The sequence below is a fragment of the Erpetoichthys calabaricus genome, chromosome 1, assembly GCF_900747795.2.
Source record: "Erpetoichthys calabaricus chromosome 1, fErpCal1.3, whole genome shotgun sequence".
Classification (NCBI taxonomy): Eukaryota; Metazoa; Chordata; class Cladistia; order Polypteriformes; family Polypteridae; genus Erpetoichthys; species Erpetoichthys calabaricus.
This window is the reverse complement of record NC_041394.2, coordinates 27,604,525-27,625,709: the sequence shown is the minus strand read 5'-3', so window position 1 is coordinate 27,625,709 and position 21,185 is coordinate 27,604,525. Positions and strand designations below refer to the sequence as shown.

The 21,185-nt window shown below is 37.0% G+C and overlaps 1 protein-coding gene across 10 annotated transcripts in view; it reads right to left on the bottom strand.

The window, feature by feature from the left end:
- Positions 1–21,185, bottom strand: part of LOC114647909 (ryanodine receptor 1-like) — a 387,179-nt gene that overhangs the window by 110,084 nt on the left and 255,910 nt on the right. For all 10 annotated transcript variants that reach the window (XM_051932424.1, XM_051932426.1, XM_051932430.1 and 7 more), the window contains 10 exons: positions 18,924–19,094; positions 16,749–16,808; positions 15,995–16,129; positions 13,415–13,527; positions 8,275–8,371; positions 7,353–7,459; positions 7,160–7,211; positions 6,095–6,157; positions 3,916–4,015; positions 1,324–1,403 (listed from right to left, as the gene is read on the bottom strand). In XM_051932424.1, the coding sequence (XP_051788384.1) occupies positions 1,324–1,403; positions 3,916–4,015; positions 6,095–6,157; positions 7,160–7,211; positions 7,353–7,459; positions 8,275–8,371; positions 13,415–13,527; positions 15,995–16,129; positions 16,749–16,808; positions 18,924–19,094 (978 nt within the window). The remainder of the gene's footprint in view (positions 1–1,323; positions 1,404–3,915; positions 4,016–6,094; positions 6,158–7,159; positions 7,212–7,352; positions 7,460–8,274; positions 8,372–13,414; positions 13,528–15,994; positions 16,130–16,748; positions 16,809–18,923; positions 19,095–21,185) is intronic.

The following is a 21,185-nucleotide window of genomic DNA, read 5'->3' as shown; positions in this document are numbered from 1 at the left end:
CTTAAGTGTGGATAAGCATGCATATATGAATCATAAGTAATATCATATTATCAAAACACAAGTGATCATGGCTACAAAACTGTAGCAGTTAGAAAATTACCTTTAAGACAGACAAGGCTGGATGTGTGAGTGACACTGATATGTTACACAGGCACGCTGAACTTTGCATTCCATGAACCCCTGGAACATTCATGTTACACTTTACAGTGTATTTATCTTTGACAAGATAATGGGGTATCACAAAGAGAGAATGAGACAAAGCATGGCACAGTGGAAGATGACTGCATCACTAGAAGAATGAAAGTGACTGCAGAAACAGCACAAGAAGAGCTTTAGCTAGTTTCAGTAATACTGTTACTTTATGAGGCGTTTCTTTGTTGGCATAACAGAGTGAAAGTGATTCATCTGACAGTATGACTGTGGATCACCCATCTACCCATCCGACCATTCATCCATTTTCTAAAATACTTTATCCTGAGCAGGGTCACAGGGAAACCAAGCACAGTGAACAAGTAAACACACCCGTTATTGGGCTTTATTCTCATTCGGTGTGTGTGTCTCGGCCTTTCCATCTTGGCGAATGTTACAATATTATCAGTTCAATATCCTACCTATGTTTTCCTTCTTCTTCTACTTTGATTATTATTATGTTTGTGGTGAATCCTCGGTGTCAGTATCAGAAAACTACAAAATGTCATCTCAAGTGTCAAGTTTACGTCAAGAGATGTCACAAAATCGTGATGTCATACATTCTCAGTCTCCTTGCTGGGGATGGGACTAGGATGATTTGTAAATAAAGTTCTTTTCCAAGTTTGACTTTTAGTGCAATTGCTAGGACTAACTTTGAGATGCTTGATAAATAATGAGCCCTGATCCAAAAGATCAATAACTCACATACTTAGGATCACAGCAATAAAATAAAAGTTACCTGACAAAATGGAAAGTAAAAATAAAAAGTAAAACAGCACAGAATAAGACTTTATTTCATATTTCCTAATAGTAATCAAGTTCACTTTTTAAATTGGAACTTACTATGATGTTACCTAAATTTTAGTGTGGCTTAAATCACATTTTTAATTATAAATACTGAAATGATTCTTCATGCAAAGTTAAAGATGATTCCTAAAGTTAACTATGACAAATGACATTAAATACTTTTTGAGTCCACTTATTCAACTACATGGTCATGAGTAACTACAATCTATCTTGGCAGCACTGGGTGCAACACAAGTATTTATAAAATGATATTATATTTCCATTATGCTATCTATTATCCTTATAATTCTATACAATATCCTTCTGCATTAACAGATTAATTCTTACCTGTTGGACTTCATTGTTACCCCCATTGAGAATGGAGATGCCCAGCTTGAGAGTTGAAGAAACCATAGCTCCTGTTTCACCTATGAATGAGCAGAGAAAAATGCAAGCATATTTTTTATTGGATGAAAGTCCTTATTGAAAAAACTTACCTTCACTTTGACTATCTTGGAATAGATTGTAATGGCAATATGATGGTCTGGACAGAAAAGGGCACCCTGTTCTTAAGAACTTTTACCATTTGTTTTTGGAGAATTTGCAGATGTGACCACATTAGTAAAGAGATATGCTCAGGTGTCCTAACATGCCCAAAGACCATTCTAACTAAGTGCCCAAACCACTTCAACTGGCTCATCTTGGTCAGGAAAAGCATTAGCTCTATTAGAGGTCTCTCCAATATTGCTGAGCCTCATACCTTTTCACAAAGAATCAGGTAATACAAATAATAAACTAAAAAAGACTAATGAATAAAAAAGAAACTCTTCCTGATTAGGGATGCCAAGACCTTAGTGGTGTTTACTGGTTAGCACATGTTGGCCACAATGAGGGTTTGTGAACTTGCCCTGCAATATGCTGATGTCTTGTCAAGATTTGCCTTCTGCTACACACAGGATGAGATGGCCTCTGGAACACTGGCAAAATCAGCACCTTAAGATGGTGTCACACACATGTGCATGGGAGGCAGCTAAAGGGCTCAAGGGAAGACAGTTCTGAGGCATGCCGGGATGTGGCGGAGTGCACTGATTCTTTTTTTCCCTTGCCTGTAGACCATTCCCGGGAGATCTCACCTGGCTCTCATGACGTCACTTCCGTGACCGAGCCAATGGAAGAAGACCTTACCGGCTCCGGCCCCTGTGATGTCATCTCCGGGCTTGAACCAATGGCAGATGATTCTGAGCCAGACCCATATGACCTCACTTCCTGTATTCCCCTTTAAAAGTCTATCCGTTTCCTCTATGAGTCAGTCTTGTTGTGGACTCTGTTGTATGCACATCAGTGCTCTATATTTTGCATTTTTTCGACTTTGCAGCCAGGATACTTCATTATATGGGTGGCTGCCCCAAACCTTTATCTGTGTGATGTCTCGTTATTGCGACAATGGATAATAGTTTGTCTGACTGTAAACATTATAGAAACTAGGATATAAACTCTGTAGTATTTTAGTGAATATGAACAGCAATTAACAAATTTCTTGAAGTGTATACATTGTTAGATAGATAGATAGATAGATAGATAGATAGATAGATAGATAGATAGATAGATAGATAGATAGATAGATAGATAGATAGATAGATAGATAGATAGATAGATAGATAGATAGATAGATAGATAGATAGATAGATAGATAGATAGATAGATACTTTATTAATCCCAAGGGGAAATTCACATACTCCAGCAGCAGCATACTGATACAAAAAAAAACAATATTAAATTAAAGAGTAATAAAAATGCAGGTAAAAACAGACAATAACTTTGAATAATATTAACGTTTACCACCCACCCGGGTGGAATTGAAGAGTCGCATAGTGTGGGGGAGGAACGACCTCCTCAGTCTGTCAGTGGAGCAGGACATTGACAGCAGTCTGTCGCTGAAGCTGCTCCTCTGTCTGGAGATGATACTGTTCAGTGGATGCAGTGGATTCTCCATGATTGACAGGAGCCTGTTCAGCGCCCATCGCTCTGCCACAGATGTCAAACTGTCCAGCTCCATGCCCACAATAGAGCCTGCCTTCCTCACCAGTTTGTCCAGGCGTGAGGCGTCCCTCTTCACCGCGTAGAAGAGGGTGCTCGTCAAAACCGTCTGATAGAACATCTGCAGCATCTTATTGCAGATATTGAAGGACGCCAGCCTTCTAAGGAAGTATAACCGGCTCTGTCCTTTCTTACACAAAGCATCAGTATTGGCAGTCCAGTCCAATTTATCATCCAGCTGCACTCCCAGGTATTTATAGGTCTGCACCATCTGCACACAGTCACCTCTGATGATCACGGGGTACATGAGGGGCCTGGTCCTCCTAAAATCCACCACCAGCTCCTTGGTTTTGCTGGTGTTCAGGTGTAGGTGGTTTGAGTCGCACCATTTAACAAAGTCCTTGATTAGGTTATACTCCTCCTCCTGCCCACTCCTGATGCAGCACACAATAGCAGTGTCATCAGCAAACTTTTGCACGTGGCAGGATTGTTGAATTCTACCTATTCATTTTTTGGACTTCCAAGTGTTGACATCACTGTGGGAGGCGGCCAATCTGTTCAGTTCTATGTTACATTCTGTTTTAGCTATAATGACTATATGGATGGACAAAGTAACAAATAGGCTTTTAAAGAGGCTAAAGGACCAGTAATGAGGGATTTAAAAAATATATTTGTGTTAACATGACTCAGCTCTTTGGAGGAATGACTGTGGGCACAAATGCATGACGAAACTGGTACAGTGTTACTAAAATTTTGAAACTGAAGCTTTGTTTACTTATGATTCAGGGGGTTTACATTAGATGACAAATATATCCATCCTTAAGTCAGTACTACTGAGCTTAAGCCTTAATGTCTCTCAAAAGATTATCTCTACTGAACTGATCAGCAAAATTTAAAACTTACCTTTACAAGCACTGATCATCTGCAGTACCATCTCGGCTGCTCCACGATTGTGAAGTCGGGATTGCTGGTACAAGAGTCGCTGCTTTTCCATTTCTTTTTCCTGGAAGTTAATTAAAAAATAAGATAAAGTTTAAAATGGTTAGTTTGAAATAGTATTTTACAGAATATTAATTTATTACTGAAAGTTACGACAGTCACATTTAAAAAAAATAGACTTAGAAACAGCTTGGTTATAATCCTTCATTTCTAGTTCTAGTGTTAGACTAGTGCAGCTGCAAACAAGAAAAATTAACTGCCGTTTAAGTAATAGGAAACCATTCATGTGAGAAAAATGTTGAGCAAAATGGTCATGATTATGTCATAATCTGCTAGATATGGTAAACTACAAGACACAGAAAGCTTCAGTAGTTTCAAATAGTGATTAAGTTCAAGTTCAAGTTCAAGCACTTTATTGTCATTGTGTAACACAACAAAATTACTTTTTGTGACAGCCCCGAGGTGCATTTAAAGAGAAGTCAAATAATTCCAAATATGTCGTACACAGTGTTAAGTGATCAAGTAACCAGAGCAAATTATTATTATTGTTCAAAGTACAGCAGCATAAATTGTTATTGCACCTGTTAATGAATAGTACATTACATATTCTACAGTATATTGTATTACATTAGTATATTGCACATTACCAATATAGCTTATTGCACATGTTCAATTAAAAATGGTCTCAGACTGAGGAGATTCAGAGTTCAGAAAGTTTATGGCAGATGGGAAAAAGCTATTTTTTAGTCTGTTTGTGCGTACACGGATTAACCTAAAGCGTCTGCCTGACGGGAGGAGCTCAAACAAAGAATTTCCAGGATGAGTTTTGTCCTTGAGAATGTTTTTGGCCCTTCTCACACAGCGAGTCTTATACGAGAGTTCGAGTGATGGCAGTTCAGTCCCTATAATGGACTCTGCTGTTTTTACGACCTGCTGCAGGGCTTCTTTAGCAGCCTTGGTGCAGCTGTTGTACCTGCAGGCCTTCATGCAGTTAGTTAAAATGCTCTCTATAGTGCATCTATAGAAATTAACCAGCAGCTTCTGGGGGAGGTCAGCTCTCCTTAGCTTCCTGAGAAAATAGAGGCGTTGTTGTGCTTTGCCTATTATAGCCAAGTTGTTGTCAGCCCAGGACAGATCCTCTGAGATGGTGACTCCTAGAAACTTAAAGCTGGAAACTCTCTCCACAGCATCTGCATTGATTGTTATCAGACTGTGATTGGTCTTTTTAGTGGTCCTAAAGTCCAGAATAACTTCTTTGGTCTTTTTGGTATTTAAGACCAGGTTGTTGGTGTTGCACCATGCTGTCAGATTCTGAACCTCTTCCCTATATGCAGCTTCACTGTTGTCTGTTACAAGCCCGATGACAGTTGTATCATCCTATAGCTGTTTATGAAAATGGTACTTCTACATTCATTTCTTTCTCTTCTGTGTATTTGTTGGTAATTATTTGGAGATTTACGGCATGCATCAATGCAAAATATAACATGAAATAAACAATCGTACATCAACTTTTTGAGTAACTACTCCATGGATTCTGTCTTCAATATAAAAATGCAATGTTAGATTAAACATCTAAATCCTTTACATAGTTTGCTTCTTGTGGCTCTGCATTATTCATCGCATATTTATAATTAATGTATCCTTAATGTTCACGATATTTAATTCAATCATTAGTACATTCTTTGCATAACTGCACAAAAATGGATTCATAGCATCATGCCTATAACCAAACTGATTCTGCACTGAGTGCGCTGAACCATAGACTCCCCTATCCTTCAAATTTAAAAAGGCCTCCTAGATTGGTAAGTTTCATTTCTAAATGAAAAGCTGTACCAGTTATAAATGAAGGTGTACCAGTTAGAATTATTAGATATTTTTGTTGGATTTGCATTAACTTTCTTAGCCTAAGTGGAGCAATAACAAGTTTTCAATATGAATTATGATTAGAGAATTATTTAGAGTGCAAAAACACCTCTCTTGTTGTTTATTACCAATTTGTTGAATTAAAAACAGAAATGTATCATTTACACAGTTGAGTAGAACTTTCTACTCAATTATTCTATTGTGCAGAGGTGAAAGACTCACTTTTCACACCTGCTTTAAAAAGCTTATCCTCACTCAATCATGTAATTTTTTAACTTACTTCAAAGGACAGCTCCTCTCCCTCCTCTTCATCACCTTCTCCTTCTTCTTCAATGTGACAGCTCTAGCAGCCAAAATAGAGAACAATATAAAAAAGAATAATGGTTGTAGCTGAATTAAACTGTTGACATTTAACTACATGATAAATACTGGAAATTAAATTAAAAAATCAGTTTCAATTATTGATGTTCATCAAGTAAGATCTCCAATTATGATATAAAGTAACAACAGCCCATTAAACATTAAGTCATAAGTTTAGGACATCCTGTGACAATAAATGACAACAATCTCTGGTAATTCCATTTAATTACTAGGGCATGTGTTTGATAATCAAAACTGTTACAGGAAATTTTATATTTTTTCTTATACAGTGCTTTTTTCCAAAGTGATGCAAAATGCACTAAATATCTTAAAAACATTTTGTTATGTATTATTATTGCTTTTCTTGATACTGCAAATGTACTATAGCATTAAAATCATGAAACACATATTTTAGGTTTGTTTATTAGTTCAGATTTTGGTTCCATGTAAAGGAATAGAACCAATTTATTTTCATTTTCCAGAGACTTTTCAGAGTAATGGAAACTGGCAAATTTATAATTTGAATCTCAGTAAAAAAATTTAAAAATTCCCAAGAATGTGTAAACTTAGAGAATGAATGGAGGTTGTGCTTGATAAATAAATTGACGTGGAAGTTTAAAAAAATACTCAACAATTCTTTTCATGATATTTTCAAAAGCTCTCCAGTCTATGTGCTGCCATTACTTGGTATTTGTTAGCTCTAAAATAATCTACAAGGCAAAGGTAAACAAAAGCATATTTGTATAAAAAATCCCATGATATTGATACATACTCTAATGATGAATGAAGGTAGATAGCACACCTAAGCTGAAGTGCTAATGTGAAGGCACCTATAACTAAATTTAAACTTTAAAAAAAGATTCTTGGTTATTGTAAAAATTGACAAAGCTTACTTGAAATATCCATTTGATGTTTTTCAACAAAATTCCTAAGTACGTAATTAGTTCATTAACAGAAAGTCAAATGTTTTTTCTTGAAAACTTACTTTAGCCATGATGTCAGCATATGCCATATACAGGTAGTCTTCTTCCAGCTTGCTACAAAGCAAGAAATAGCAAAATAATCAATAAAATTCCACTGAAAACAGAACAGCTATAAGCTTCAGGAAAGAAACTATATATATATATATATATATATATATATATATATATATATATATATATATTTATATATCTCACGTTTTTTCTGTAAGTGCTGTCCGACTGAAATGCAAAATCAACTGATGAAGTGGGTCTGGCTTTTTCTCTTTGGGCTCCTCCTCCTCTTCTTCTTCCTCAAGTGATTTCTGAAAGTTTATACAAATTAGAAAATAACAAAGTTGTTCTGTCAGTCACAAACTTAAAGTGAAACTGTGTCAAAATACATCTGTATAAATTAAAAATACTGAAAAGTAATTTCAGAAAACAAAAGGAAGTTCAATGCTCAAGCATTATGGACTATATCATTCTTCATGCTATTCCTTCTAAGCATTTGCATGTGTTTTTTTCTGGAATTTTTAATATTTAAATTAAGACAACAGTAGCAAACAGACCAGGAATTAATGTACTCTTTAAAAGATGCAACAAAACACCTATTAAGAGTTGAAAAAACAAAGTTACACTAAGCTAGATGAGCTTGCAGCAAATATAAATATGACAGGCAAAATAATTATAGTAAAGTGTGTAGAGGAAAAAGAATTGCCCAAGATCCAAACCAAGGTACTGCGCTACTTAATGGTAAGCATATACGTCCATGAGCTATGAATCTTTCATTAACATATTGTAGTTTAGGAATTTACAAAATGCAAAATTTAAAAAATGCAAACAATAAAAAGAAATGCCTATAAAAAGAACAATAGTAATGGGATGGAAGATAAAAAAGAACAAAGAATAAGTTGGAGTGTTAAGGGGACAACCACAGGGCACTGAAAATGTTAAAAGAGCTAGAGCCATTAATGAAGAGAAATTATTTTGGTACTTCTTTTCAAAATTCTTTAGTAAATATCAAGGCAAGCTCCTCCAATACTACTACTCCTTGGACAAGGTAAAGATACTACTCCTCCAGTCTCATGTTCTAGGTTTTATTGAGATAGAAAATACTATTCATTATTTGGGTACTTACTGCTAGGTCATCTATCATTCTGTCCTCAAAGGAATAGCCTTCTGTTTGTATCCAAGAGGACTTGAAGCCTTCAAGGAACATATTAGATGCTCTGTGCCTAAGGAGGATAGTAGAGTAGCTGGTAAGTGCGGGAAGGGAAATAGATGAATTATTACAATGTCCATCATCCTGGTTCACTGACGTCATCAGTTTCCTGTTACTGAAATGGAAAATTCTGTGCAAAATTCTCCCAAAAGGATCTGTGTTAATGGGATAAAATTCTTTCAGGTTGTCATTAAATAATTAAGACAAAAATTATCCCAGCCACTCAAATGAGTGCGGAGTACAAAATTCAATAATTGTGTAGATTATAAATTATCAGTATGCAAACACATTATTTCCTGAAAGAAATCTCCTATCCTTAATGATTTCTTACACTTAGCTACAGAGCAGTAAGTATATCTTTCTTTCTAACTAGACAGCTGTTCCGGAGTGAAACAAAGGTTTAAGTTCTAGTTAGTTTGTTTACTATGTTACTATAAGAATACTAGAGAATGAGAAATTTGAAAACATAGACTTAGCCTTATAAATCACAGTTCTCACTGATTTCATTATTGATGGAGATAAAGAATTGTAATACGCAATCATGAGTACTGCATTTTGCTTCATTCTACCTGCAGCAAAACAGACTGGTATTATGGGTGTAATGGTATGGGATATATTTTTGAGGCACATTATTGAGCTTTTGAAAACTAAGCATAAGAAATCTGCAGCTAATTAACATTTCATGCTAGGGCATGAAAAGGTTGAAAGTGCGCTTAGCTTTATATTTTTTCTTAAACTAAAGATCACTAAAAGTTCTGTAACGCTGAATAACTATCTAATGAAAAATACTGGTAACACTTTATATACATGACCCAACCCCCATTTCTGGCCACCATAATGTTTGGGACAATTGGCATCACAGGTGTTTGTGATTACTTAGGTGTGTTTCATTGCTTCATGAGTATAGACATAAGGTACCTGGTCTTGCTTCTACCTACAGACTACCTTTGGAGTCTGTAGTTGCCATTGTTCAACATGAGGACAAGAGCTGTGCCAATGAAAGTCAAAGTCAAAAAACAAGAATGAAGCCATTGGAGACATCAGTAAAACCTTAGGATTACCTAATCAACTGTCTGGAATATCATTAAGAAGAAAAAAATACACTGGTGAGCTCAGTAATTGCAATGGACAGGCAGGCCAAGGAAGACTTCCGCCAAGGAAGACTTCCACCGCTGATGACAGAAGAATCCTCACTATGGTAAAGAAAAAGCTCCAAATGCTCAGAAACAGTCTTCAGGGGGTAAATGTGGATGTGACAGAGACTGCTATCTGTGGAAGACTTCAGGAAGAGAAATACAGAAGCCACACTGCAAGAGGCAGACCACTAGTTAAGCATAAAAACGCGATGGCCAGATTACAGTTTGCGAAAACGTACTTAAAAGAGCCTGAAAAAGTCTGGAAAAAGACCTTGTGGTCAGACAAGACAAAAATGAACATATATGAGGGTGATGGCAAGAGCAAAGTGTGGAGATAAAAAGGAACTGCCCAAGATCCAAAGCACACCACCTCATCTGTTAAACATGATGGTTGGGGGTGTTATGGCTTGAGCACATATTGGCTGCCATAGGCACTATCACACTTATCTTCATTGATGATGGTATAGCTGACCGCAGTTGCACATTGAATTCTGAGGTGTACAGAAACATCTTATTTGCTCAAGTTCCAGTAAATGCAACCAAACCCATTGAATGGCACAATGATCTCAAACATACTGCTAAAACAACACAGGAGTGTTTCAAAGCTAAAAAAAATTGGAAAATTCATGAATGGCCACCAGATTTAAATCCAACTCTGCATGCCTTCCATATGCTGAAGAGAAAACCTAATGGGACAAGCCCCTGAAACAAGCAGGAAATGAAGTTAGATGCATTAGAGGACTGGGAGAGCATCACCAGATAAGATCCTCAGCACCTAGTAATGTATGTATATGAATCGCAGACTTCAAGCAGTCATTGTACTTCTTTAATAGACCTGTCATTGCTGTGTCCCAAATATTTCGGTGTCCTGAAATTGGAGGACCATGTAGAAAAAGTGTTATCATCTCTACATGTTGTGACCTAAATGTATGCAAATGTACATACATTTAAATTAAAGTCAAAATGTGCACTTTAAACACTTCTGAATTGTTTACTTTGCAATTTTAAACTGTGGAGCAGAGAGGTAAATCAAGGAAAATGCGTACTGTATATACACAACAGAGTCAGTTGTCAATGTGTTAAATGTGTGACAGACAGACAGACAGACAGACAGACTGACTGACTGACTGACTGACTGACTGACTGACTGACTGACTGACAGACAGACAGACAGACAGACAGACAGACAGACAGACAGACAGACAGACAGACAGACAGACAGACAGACAGACAGATAGATAGATAGATAGATAGATACTCAAAAACACTGATGGATGATTGATGGGTGAGGGCAGAAAATGCTTGATGTATGTACTATACCTTACAAATCAGCACTCGTAAAATTTAGTGGAGGAATTAAAACTAGTCTGAGACAAACAGAATTACTTTGCATGACAATTGAATCCTTATCATAAAATACATGGTGGATGAAGGAGTATTAATATAAGAAATAGATTGTAATTCTTAATGTGTTTTCTTAGCAGTACCAGTTCACCATAAAAAGGATCTGCATTTCAGTGGAGATTGGCTTTATCTGTAAAACCCTCCATGTCAAGCCCTGCCTATGAGACTAGCTGTTGGCATGGCACTCAAAGTTAGCAAGATGTCTACAAGTCTATTTTAACAGGCCTATATATTACACCATGGACTCAAAGCTGTATACAGTGCATCTGGAAAGTATTCACAGTGCATCACTTTTTCCACATTTTGTTATGTTACAGCCTTATTCCAAAATGGATTAAATTCATTTTTTTCCTCAGAATTCTACACACAACACCCAATAATGACAACATGAAAAAAGTTTACTTGAGGTTTTTGCAAATTTATTAAAAATAAAAAAATTGAGAAAGCACATGTACATAAGTATTCACAGCCTTTGCCATGAAGCTCAAAATTGAGCTCAGGTGCATCCTGTTTCCCCTGATCATCCTTGAGATGTTTCTGCAGCTTCATTGGAGTCCACCTGTGGTAAATTCAGTTGACTGGACATGATTAGGAAAGGCACACACCTGTCTATATAAGGTCCCACAGTTGACAGTTCATGTCAGAGCACAAACCAAGAATGAAGTCAAAGGAATTGTCTGTAGACCTCCGAGACAGGATTGTCTCGAGGCACAAATCTGGGGAAGGTTATAGAAAAATTTCTGCTGCTTTGAAGGTCCCAATGAGCACAGTGGCCTCCATCATCCGTAAGTGGAAGAAGTTTGAAACCACCAGGACTCTTCCAAGAGCTGGCCGGCCATCTAAACTGAGTGATCGGGGGAGAAGGGCCTTAGTCAGGGAGGTGACCAAGAACCTGATGGTCACTCTGTCAGAGACTCCAGAGGTCCTCTGTGGAGAGAGGAGAACCTTCCAGAAGGACAACCATCTCTGCAGCAATCCACCAATTAGGCCTGTATGGTAGAGTGGTCAAACGGAAGCCACTCCTTAGTAAAAGGCACATGGCAGCCCGGCTGGAGTTTGCCAAAAGGCACCTGAAGGACTCTCAGACCATGAGAAAGAAAATTCTCTGGTCTGATGAGACAAAGATTGAACTCTTTGGTGTGAATGCCAGGCGTCACATTTGGAGGAAACCAGGCACCGCTCATCACCAGGCCAATACCATCCCTACAGTGAAGCATGGTGGTGGCAGCATCATGCTGTGGGGATGTTTTTCAGCGGCAGGAACTGGGAGACTAGTCAGGATAAAGGGAAAGATGACTGCAGCAATGTACAGAGACATCCTGGATGAAAACCTGCTCCAGAGCGCTCTTGACCGCAGACTGGGGCGATGGTTCATCTTTCAGCAGGACAACGACCCTAAGCACACAGCCAAGATATCAAAGGAGTGGCTTCAGGACAACTCTGTGAATGTCCTTGAGTGGCCCAGCCAGAGCCCAAGACTTGAATCCGATTGAACATCTCTGGAGAGATCTTAAAATGGCTGTGCACCGACGCTTCCCATCCAACCTGATGGAGCTTTGAGAGGTGCTGCAAAGAGGAATGGGCGAAACTGGCCAAGGATAGGTGTGCCAAGCTTGTGGCATCATATTCAACAAGACCTGAGGCTGTAATTGCTGCCAAAGGTGCATCGACAAAGTATTGAGCAAAGGCTGTGAATACTTATGTACATCGGATTTCTCAGTTTTTTTATTTTTAATAAATTTGCAAAAACTTCAAGTAATCTTTTTTCATGTTGTCATTATGGGGTGTTGTGTGTAGAATTCTGAGGAAAAAAATGAATTGAATCCATTTTGGAATAAGGCTGTAACATAACAAAATGTGGAAAAAGTGATGCGCTGTGAATACTTTCTGGATGCACTGTAGATGTTTGGCAGTGAGCAATGAAAACTGTGTGCAAGGGTGCAGGATGAAACTTGCTCAAAAGTGTATAATCTACTTCCCATACAACCTTATATAATGTTTGAGTTTACCAACATTTTAAAATATTTAATTATGTAAGTATTATGAATAGTTAAAGATAGCCCGTTCATACATTTTTTTCAACTCCATAAGTCAGTTTGGCCTAAACTGACATATTGGGGTGTTAGTCTGTCAACCAGAGATGGGGCAGAAATTTATCACAGCGTACATATACAGTATACATAATGACAAGCACACTTAAAATTGGTAGTTTACAGGAAGCTTTTATCCTCAAAGGAATCATAAGGAAATTGGGAGAACACATACTCCATGCAAAAGGTTCTACTGTCTGCAGTCAAGCTCAGCTACTCAGTTAACAATTAATGCTTCTCCACTGTTCCATTCTGTTTTAGAAACCAAAGACCAAAAAATATCTTTTTCTATCACAGATTCAGGTAAAATTTGTGTTGTACTTATTGAAAAATCACCCAACCAGTCTTATGAAGGTTTATTGTGTGTTGATATAGTTGTGCACCAGACAGTGAAGGAGAAATGCAAAAGCACCTTTTGTTTCCTACCTGGGCAGGTTGTAGAGTGGCGTCATCCTAAAACAGGCAACTACAGCCCGACGGCGCTGTTTAGAAAGCAGCTTATGCCAGACAGCCTTCTTTGACTTGAATGGGTGTTCAGTCTAATAGGGGAAAAAAACAATATAAAGAACAGCGGGTGGAAAAATATTAAAGTGGTGAATGAAAAACTGCTTGTATTCGATTGTTGAATAAAATAATAAGATGTTTAATCCCCAGGGTCTCATAATATTTTACACTATTTACTGTAGAAACATTACTGTTGAAATTGAATTAATTTAGTTGTTCACCAATAGCTTTGCTGTGTCTTTTTTTTAAAGTACCTCCATTATTGAAATGAACAATATTGTGCAATTTTCTGTAAAAAATATAAAATACACAAATACAAACAGCTTTAACATACTAGTTTATCCATCTAGTAGTTACTCAAAAACCATTTAAGTAAACAAGCACTGGCATTCATAAATATCAAAATACAAAGCAAGGCTTGAATTTTAATGTGTGGAAGAGGTGGGAATCCCCCCAGTTTAACAGCAAATGAGGGGTTTATAATCTTAGGGATATTTCATCAAAGGGTTTATAAAGAATGATATATAATTAAGTACAATTAACTATAATTAAGTAGCATTCTAAATGTATTCTGCAAAATTTTCTGCCCAGTAAGTGAAAAATACTACTTTAAACCAACACAAAATATACATATACAAACATTATTATATCTGTACTGTTGCGTTATTGAATTCCCAGATCAAACCAAGCATTTTTATTTAAACAGACTCATTAAAGATATTTTTCTAACAACATGCTTTTAAAGTCTGGTTTGTCAGTTAACCAATCTGTTATGCTTGTAACATTTGTTATTGTAAAATTTATATTTGCATTATTAGCTAGTTAAAAATGATTACTAAAATGCATTATTTAACAGATGAGTCAAATTAATTCAAATGTCAAATGCCACAAGTTTACAACTTTCTGTGTCAAGACGGATTTGTCTGTTTTACATTAATCTTTTATTTCAGAACACCTGCATATCATTCTTTGTTTTGCTGTTTTCAAAGATTTTCTGTGAGTAATCAGACTTTTGTTACTGCTTATGCCTGTGTAAAATCCAGAATTAGAAAATTACTTGGACTGCCATTACCTGTACTCAATAAATTTGTAACTGAGAGACAGCATTACATTGTTCAGTGTACCATTCAAATATATGATGTGTGTGCTTTTATTCATTTGTTATAATAATGAACATTAGCTTGCCTTCAAAAGCCAAATGAACAACACAAATTGAGTGTCTACAGATTCCAATTTAGCAATGAAGTAATCTGTTTTGCTTGTCCTACTAACTGTGTGTTTCAGCAATTACGTATCTTCATTGCATTATGTGCCACTGATGATTGTTAACTAAATTAGGACTAGGGCTAACATGTGCAATAGAATAACAAGTGGTCCTAATAAACAACTGTTTTTAGAAAGCAGTAGAGAAAAAGGTCTCTCTTTAGCAGACTAGCAGGAGGATAGTGAGAGTGATTTATCACAGTTAGTAAATAGAAATTGTTCTTGAAATTGTTTAAAATCTTTAACATGTTACTATGACAAACAATTGTTCTGCATAGATTGTTATTCTGCTTTTCCATGAACTAAGACTGTCACAAAAGGTTTCTGTATGTTTAGTCAATGACATGCCGACAAAACATAGCACACTCGTACATGTCACATTGCTGGCAATGCTCCATCTTCTTCCACAAAATGCCTTAATTTGCTGAAGATATCTACACTTGTAACGAAGCATTATCACACAATGTCAATGTGATAATGAGACCAATATAACAATAAGAAATCAAAACAGCAAGAAATAAAATTTAATAGCAGATCAGCACAAAATGAAAACCATCAAAAATATATGTGACAAGGTAAAACTGAGCAGGCTGGTGTGCCATTTACTGTTGTTGAGTCATCTTCAACAGAAAGGTCCTGCTTCTCCCTCCAGGCTGATGACAACCAAATGGAGAAAAAACAGGCAACAGTGCAATCCTGATAAAATATCAAACACATTACACATATCTACATAGTAGATATATTTGAAGCTTGTTAATTACAGTTAATCCACACACTGATACTGTATGGCAAGATGATTTTGTCACCTGTAACATCACTTTCATGGCAATTCTGCCTGGTGCCATTTTGCAAAACTCCAGGCTCCAAAAATACACAGCTGGGAATAAGAGCGTGGTCTGAGCAGCCCTTCTTGTTTCAGACAGAGCATGAATGCCACATTCTGAGATGCCAACTGCAGTCTGTTGCACAGCCAGAACTTTCCTTCTGCAGAAGACATTCTAAAGTTCTTAGCTGAAATTGGAGACTCTGGTAACTCTCTCAGGATAACTCTCTCAGCTGCTGTATTATAATGCTCCACATCAGGAAAGGTCCTCTATGTATGGGACCATTTGAACATTGGCAAAAATTTGAGAAAAAGACGAGAAAGTGGTAGAAGTTGGGGAACAAACATGGGTCAGGATACTAGGAGACAATTGTTCAAACCCAAAAATGTGGAACTACTCATAAATAGCCACTTACTAACTCAATGTGGTACAGAACAGCTGACACCTCCTGCACTCTCTTCACCACCTTCTCCGGATCTTCAGAGTCCTCTGCTTTCCCAGACAATTCTTTGTAGAGAGCCATCTGCCAACGGATGGATGAATCTTCTACCTGGTAGATAAATAAAAAAAAGATGAATAAAGAGTATAGCTTGGGCAGTTTACTATCAAAAAATTATTTAAAAAAAGTAAGCAGACAAAATTAAAAATATACACCTCTTTTATTTCAACATTATGAATATTCTAATATTTATATACATTCATTATCAGAATATTGTGTTTTACTTAGGATATATAGAAATACAGAGCATTACCTAGTAGAACTGTCCAAACTGTAGGACCCACACCCAGGAAGGGTTATGCCAATCAATTGCTGGGCATAATCGAATTGCAAAAACTCAGATATTGCAAAATTAACAATTAACCAGTTTCAACGTCCATGATTAATTTTAACTAGACAAGCCAAAATTAATGTGCCTTTATACCCTCTGTAACATCAAGCTGCCTTTATATTGACTTTGGGTGTTTCTTTACTGAGTTGGACTACTGTGAGAGGCACACTGCAGGAAGCATCAAGAAACAAAATTAAAAACCTGACAGAGATCATAGGGGGTTGACCAGGATCATATGATATACACACAATTATGTGGATCACATTTTTTCAAGAAAACTCTTTTTGGTCATACTCTCATGCTACCATTCAGTCTACCCTCCATGTCCGAAAAACTCACCTTGCCTTGTAAGTGCAGGTTATTTGTTAAAAACTCCCTCACCTCTTCATCTGTATCTTTCTGTAAGAGAGATGTTAAGAAATCAAATCAAAGTCTAGGGCAGAAATGTTACAAAAGCTGTAGCATATTCTAATACATTATATAGAAAGGTTGACCAATAACTCTTCAGCAAGAAAAGGAAAAGGACTTGCACAGAAGCAGCTTTAAAGTGGGGGCTCGGTGGTCTCGTGGCCTCAGAACCCCTATGGAGTTTTTTTGTTTTTCTGTCCTCCTAGCCATCAGACCTTACTTTATTCTTTGTTATTTAGTATTGCTTAACCTTATTTATATATTTTCATTTTTTTTTAATAAATGTTTCTTTCTTCATCTTGTAAAGCACTTTGAGCTACATCATTTGTATGAAAACATGCTATATAAATGAATGTTTTTGTTTAAACCCTCTCTATTTTTCTTCTTGTTTTTTCTGCTTCTTCTCCTTCTGCTTCTTCTGCTTTATTCAGTTCAAGGACATTCATTTTCCAAATCTGTTTTCTCATTTACAAGATACCAAGAGGCAATATTCTACTGTACACTTTCACCATGATGTACAAGGCAAGAACTAATCCTGTGTGAGGTGCTTGCATATCACTGGGTACACATATAGTTATTATATACTGTATCATCTCAATCTGAAAAGACCAATTAGACTGACATATCTGTTATATGGAATATGGTTTAGAAACTCAGACCCTGCACAAAGACTGGGATTGGCACAGTAATTAAGGGTTAGGTACGAACATTTGAAAGGGTTGCAATCAGCTGCATAATTATACCTCCTATATCATATGTACTTGTGCATATTATAAATACTGCTTAGTGTTTTGTGTTTTACTGAATGATACTCTTTTAACGACAAATATGGAAGGTAAAATTTAGCTAAATTGACGTGAATCTGGGGCGGCATGGTGGCGCAGTGGTAGCGCTGCTGCCTCGCAGTTAGGAGACCCAGTTTTGCTTCCCGGGTCCTCCCTGCATGTTTGCATGTTCTCCCCGTGTCTGCGTGGGTTTCCTCCGGGCGCTCCGGTTTCCTCCCACAGTCCAAAGACATGCAGGGTAGGTGGATTGGTGATTCTAAATTGGCCCTAATGTGGGTGTGTTTGTGTGTGTCCTGCGGTGGGTTGGCACCCTGCCCGGGATTGGTTCATGCCTTGTGCCCTGTGATGGCTGGGATTGGCTCCAGCAGACCCCCGTGACCCTGTGTTTGGATTCAGCGGGTTGGAAAATGGATGGATGGATGGACTTGAATCTGATCCCTTGGAATATTCACTGTTGTTTCAGCGTTCCTCATCCTAATTAGCCAACAAATCAAACGCTTGATCTGTTATTTATCTTAGCATACAACATAAAATAACATTCACAAATCTGTTTTATTCAGTTGAGGGACATGGGCATTGGTACAAAAGCACAAGGAAAACAGAGAAACCACACAATTTAAAGTAACTAGGGTCTGTGGCAATTCAGAGTTAAAAAAGAAAAATGCTAAGTGTGACTTGGTCTCCAATTTCAGGAACTTTTGACCCAAAAGTTGACTTGGCTCAACCAAGGAGTTATTTGTCAACTTATATTAAGTTTAAGCACCATGCTTTCATTATTTAGCACTGAGTAAAACTAAAAACTAAAAATTACCGAAATGAATGAAACTTCATAGGAAAGTAAGCAGGTACAAATGATTAAATGTAACACTAAATACACATTTTAAAAATTGGTTTTAAGCTGAGAACCCGTACATATACTTACCTAATTGCCATAAACAATTACTTGTATATCTTCATAGGGGTGAATAATGAACTCCAAGAAAAGCTCATGGGAAACGTAAGAAATGAAATATAGTCCCTAAGGAAAAACTAACATAAGGACTTGATAGATTGATGGGTTTTTCACCTCACTGTGTGATTTTTGACAACCCTTCTAGGGCACTGGGCTAAATATACTAGGATCAAATTGGTTTAAACACAGCGTTTTCACTCACACAACCATATAAATATACTCTAGTATATTCAGAGTTGAGAGTAGTGTGCACACATCCATTATATAGCACAAATACAGTATCTAATCTCTTTTTAAAAAATGCCTTTTTGGCCTTTTGACATGTAGCAGATTAGTTAGTATATTGCACAACTAGGTGGGGCATCTCACCAAAGAGTACCGAATCTTGGCCAGGCTGATCAGTTCCTGGTCAGCTGGAGAGCACATATTTAAGCCAATAGGAAGCAATTTCTTCAGGGCTGCCACGATAAGGGAGGTCTGTACTGAGTAGCGATCTCCCCTCCGCTTCTTCTTGGTGCGCTCCTGGTCTGAGCCACCCGACTGTAAAGATAAACATTAAGAAACACAGTAAGAAACAATTGAGAAACTCCTCTGCAGTTCATCATCAAGAGGGTCAAAAGAGCTTGGAAAAAGCAGGGTGCTATTCTAAAAAGCAAAACATGCAAGATTTAGCTGAAATTGCCTCAGTCGAGCTACAGGCCAAGATTCCAAGTCACTGTAACATCTTTGAGCTACTTAGAGGGATTTATCATTGTGAAGCTCTCTTTACAAACACATTTTTCTTCCAAACATACATTTTATATTTGTCAAATGAAATTCTTCTCTTCATCCACAAAGATGTGTATGGTAGAGAGATTGGTTCAAAGCATGAATTCATTCAAAAGATTAGTATGTTTTGCCTCATCGTGCTGAAATTGTGAAGCAACATGATGTGGAAATTGGATAATGTTCTTTTTTGGCCATATTCTTCTTACGTATTTAAGAGCACTCCTTAGGTGTTTACTCACTATGAGATTGACACAGTACAGAATGAAGTATGGTTATGGAGTGGTGGTGCAAATAACTGTGTTAACCCACTGGCATACACTGTTTTCCAGTTAAAATGATTTCAATTGTTTTAATATTTACCCTGATTTAATTCTGTTGATATAAGTATTTAGTTAAAACTAATACCATCCTAAAACAAAATTAATATATAATGGATTAAAAAAAGGCTTCTTTGAGGATATTTTAGACAGGATCATTCTGTTTAAAGATGAAGGGAAGGTGGACTCAGGGTCTATAGCTTATTAGGGTGAAGAGAATAACACAGGCATGTGGGTCTGGGCTCTGTAGTATAGAATCTAGTATTACACAAAGGTTATTTTACAGGCAGATGACCCCTTCTTTTTGCACCACTTGTATGCCAGGGTGAGACTGATTGAGCACACATTAGTTTACATCTCACTCCTATGCAAAACTGTTATTGTGAGAAACAGAGAGTGATGTGTCACACATCTCACTCATTCTCATGCCACCTCACGCTGTAGTGAGCATATTGTAACAAGTGTACATTGAATTCTTCTCATACTGGATGACAGGGAGCAAACGTATAGATAGATAGATAGATAGATAGATAGATAGATAGATAGATAGATAGATAGATAGATAGATAGATAGATAGATAGATAGATAGATAGATAGATAGATAGATAGATAGATAGATAGATAGATAGATAGATAGATAGATAGATAGATAGATAGATAGATAGATAGATAGATAGATACTTTATTAATCCCAATGGGAAATTCACATATAGGAGAAATTCATGCTATAGTGACTATGAGGCACATCAATAACATGAGAGGCCCCCATTATAGTAAAAAAAAAAAGCAGATCACTCTGAGCTACGCTCTTGCACTCTTTTACCCGGGTTATTTTAATATTCTACTCTTCCTTCATGTAAAGTTGAATTTCTGTAAGTAAAATTTACATAAGTTGAATTTCTACTGTAATTATATAGGATACTTTGAAAGGTTGGTGGGATAAGTTTTATGACCACAAGGCCATCTCATGGTTTGACTAAACTTCTATTGAATTAAAAGATGCCAGTTGGCATTTCTGACCCCAGAATTAATCACTCCAGGAGCTTAAAAACAAATAAAGTACACTGGGGGATTGAAAGCAAAACAAAGGAAAAATTACCCCAGTTCAGTGACTTGGTGAGTGTCTGGACTTTAAATAGAAGTAGGAGTACAAAAACTTAGCTGCTGAGAGGGAAGTAGGCCAGGGACAAAGGAGAGGGAGTAGACAATATTTATAGGAAAAGTGAGTCAGCTACCATAGCACAGAAGAAAAGGTGACAACCTATAGTATATTAGGAAGGCACAGAAGAAACAAAGGGGTTTGTTTGTTTATCTCTACATTATCTGAAACGTTTGACAGAAACAAACTGTACCCTTCTCTTTGTTACTATACTATTTTTGGTATAATTTAGCAGTTTTTGCCTTCCTGGTCTTATTTGGATTCAGTGATAGCTTAAGTGTGTTTCCTGTTGATCTGAGTGCACAGGGATATTTGAAACACAACATTTTAAAAATACACTTGATCTGGCTAGTGTTGAGTTACAGTAAATAATTGCAAACACACAT